The 3,146-nt window shown below is 35.5% G+C and overlaps 1 protein-coding gene across 1 annotated transcript in view; it reads right to left on the bottom strand.

Moving 5' to 3' along the window:
* Positions 1-1,854: 1,854 nt before the first annotated feature.
* Positions 1,855-3,146, bottom strand: part of LOC102833773 (olfactory receptor 10AG1-like) — a 30,760-nt gene continuing 29,468 nt past the window's right edge. The window contains exon 4 of the mRNA XM_006877613.1: positions 1,855-2,838. Coding sequence (XP_006877675.1) covers positions 1,855-2,838 — 984 coding nt within the window. The remainder of the gene's footprint in view (positions 2,839-3,146) is intronic.

The following is a 3,146-nucleotide window of genomic DNA, read 5'->3' as shown; positions in this document are numbered from 1 at the left end:
TCTATTTGGTGTTTTTTGCTGGTTTTTTGAAATCTGTTGCCTTCATATATAAAAGCTTCAACAGATGAGATTAAAACAAGAAAAGGGAATAAAATTAGCTAGAGCATTACAAATATTGACACAACACATGGACTAGCTACTACCATTTATATTACCTACCTGAATAGATTTATTGTTCCATATGCTTAGTTACATGGATAACACTATGTCATCTTAATAAGCTCCCAAATTAAGGAAAGTTAAAGGAAAATAATAGAAATGTTACTGTACTGTAGCATTTATAATTAACATTTGATGATATATTTCTTGATGTGGTGCTCTAGGATAATCCCTGGACAGCTAACTGCAAGGTCAGTGGTTCTAATCTACCAAGTGCTCCTTGGAAACCCTATACAGAGTCACTGTGTGTCATAATAGACTCCAAAGCAATTTAAAAAAAAACACCAAAATATATTTCCAGTCATCACTTTTAATGGATGAGCTTGTGTGTGTGTCTTGGTATGCTGTGTACAAGTTATGTGTGTGATGCCTATTGTTTTTACAGTAGATACCTATCTTTTCTTGAAAATAAATTTTCTCATAATTTTTCATTCCCTTTGTCATATTCCAAAAACAAAACAAAAGCAAAAACTTTTCAATAAACACATGATTTTCTAATTACATATAAATATTCAATAATAATATCTATTTTATCAATCCATTGGATTGTATTATGTAAAAATCTTCAATCTGGTATACATAAAAATCATACCCAATATCTAATTAGAAGAATTGATGCATGTGAGATATGGAGTTGGAGGACATTATTAAAAGTACCATAGTCTTCCAGAAGAACAACAAATCTGTGTTAGAAAAGTCTGCTAGGATGTTCCTTAGAAGCCAGGATGGCCTGACTTTGTCTCTCATACTTCAGCCATATTATCACAAGGAACCAGTTCCTGGAGAAGGACATCATGCTTGGTAAAGTGGAGAGTTAGCCAAGAAAACCCTCAGGAGATGGATTTTCACAGCTGCAGCTGCAGCGAATTCAAGCGTAGCCATGACTGGGAGGTTGGCAAAGGACTGAATAGTGAGTCTGCACTAAGTTGATGGCAGCTAACAACAACAACAAAAATGTCTAATGTACTAATATATCATCCTATTTATAAAATAGATCTTCACTGAAAGGTCTTCTGATCACTCTGAAAATTGATTTTGCTGGAAATCAATGATGTTAAGTGCTGTGGAGTCGGTTCCTACTCAAGCTGACTGTGTATGGGGTTTCCTAAGAGAGGCCAGCGAGTTTGAACCATTGACCTTGCAGTTCAAAGTGACTTTATGGTCAAATGCTTAATAAAAATTACTAATATGGTTTTTAAACTGGGTGTCACAACTGGAAAGTCACTCATGGAAATGAATGGTATGTTTTCCAATAAGTCCTATGACAGTTTATATGTTACAACTGACAAATTGAATAAGCCCCTATAAAAGTTCTAATTGAGGATGGACAATGCACAATACAATGATAGACTGACTACTGGAATCACTTGCTACATACTAAGGAATATGCTGGAGTCCTGGTGTGGCACTGTGGGTTAATGCACTAGACTAAAAGGTCAGTTCAAACTACAAGGTCAGCAGTGTAAGTTCACCAGTTGGAAGTGATTAAACAACACTTAACGACAAAAAAAACACATGTTACTTATATAACTTGCACAGAAAAGTCTGACAATATTACAGGTTGTTTTAATTTAGAAATTATTACCATTATAAGGAAATGTAAGGTATACTTGAAAGTGTACATGTGTTGAAATTTAATTTAAAAAAATGAGAAAGCAACTCTAATATATTTAACTCATTTTTTAATAACATGGATTATTTCTGTAACAATTTTCTCAATGCCATTATGACATCTTTATTTCTTAGACTATATATCATAGGATTAAACATAGGGGTCAGGATTGTATAGAAAAGAGAAAGCATTTTTCCAGTTCCCTCTGAGTGACCAGTCTTGCTTCTTAAATATGTAATAGTTGCTGATCCAAAGAATAATACCACCACAATAAGATGAGACGAGCAGGTGGAAAATGCTTTGGCTTGACTTCTGACGGATGACAACTTCAGGATGGTGGAGATGATTTTACTGTATGAGCCAAGTATCAACAGAAAAGGAACTATGACAAACAACACGGCAACTATGTAGACCAACATCTCATTGACAGACGTGTCCCCACAGGCCAATTTGAGTATTGGGGGAATGTCACAGAAGAAGTGGTTGATCTGGTTAGGGCCACAGAAAGGCAGAGAGAAAATCTGATACGTTTGTCCTATCATAACTGCAATGTCAGTGACCCAAGAGCCAATCACCAACTGGATGCAGAATCTGTGGTTCATGACTAGAGGATAGTGCAGTGGATTACAAATGGCCACATAGCGGTCATAGGCCATCACTGTCAGGAGCAAACACTCTGTGGCTCCAAGCATTAGAACAAAGCACATCTGTGTAGCACAAGCAACTAAGGAAATGCTTCTTCTCTGAGTCCCAAGATTCTTCAGCATTCTGGGAATAGTTGCTGATACATAGCAGATTTCCAAAAAGGAAAAATTTGCCAGAAAAAAGTACATGGGGCTCTGAAGTTCGGTGTCCAATTTAGTTATTAGAAATATGGCGCCATTGCTCAAAAGGATAATAATGTAGATGATTAGAAATAATCCAAAGAGAAACCACTGTAGATGGGGTAAATCAGCAAAATCCAAGAGAATAAATTCTGTTAATTTGGTTAGATTTTCTTCTGGTAGTTTTTCATGATGATTCATCTGTGGACACGATAAATTGACATATGAAATTCTCAATACCTTCTAAAGTCTCTGCCCCTTCTCTAAATGATATTGAGTTGTCTGAACTGGATTTTACAACCATTGACATTGTTTTTACTTTAATAAGAATTCTATTTATTTATGTCTCACATCCTTCTGCATAATCACAGTAAACAGTCCCTTCAAGTTTATGGTAAGATGATTTCATTACACCTTTGGAGCATATCCCAGGATAAATCAAGCTATCCTTTATTCAGCACAGGCACACGTACAATTGTCAACACCTGGAGATGGTTCCTATTATACAGTCTATATTACATAATTTTGAGGGAACATATTGATAACATTTC

The sequence above is a fragment of the Chrysochloris asiatica genome, unplaced genomic scaffold (assembly GCF_000296735.1).
Source record: "Chrysochloris asiatica unplaced genomic scaffold, ChrAsi1.0 scaffold00535, whole genome shotgun sequence".
Lineage (NCBI taxonomy): Eukaryota > Metazoa > Chordata > Mammalia > Afrosoricida > Chrysochloridae > Chrysochloris > Chrysochloris asiatica.
This window is presented reverse-complemented; position numbering and strand designations above follow the sequence as displayed.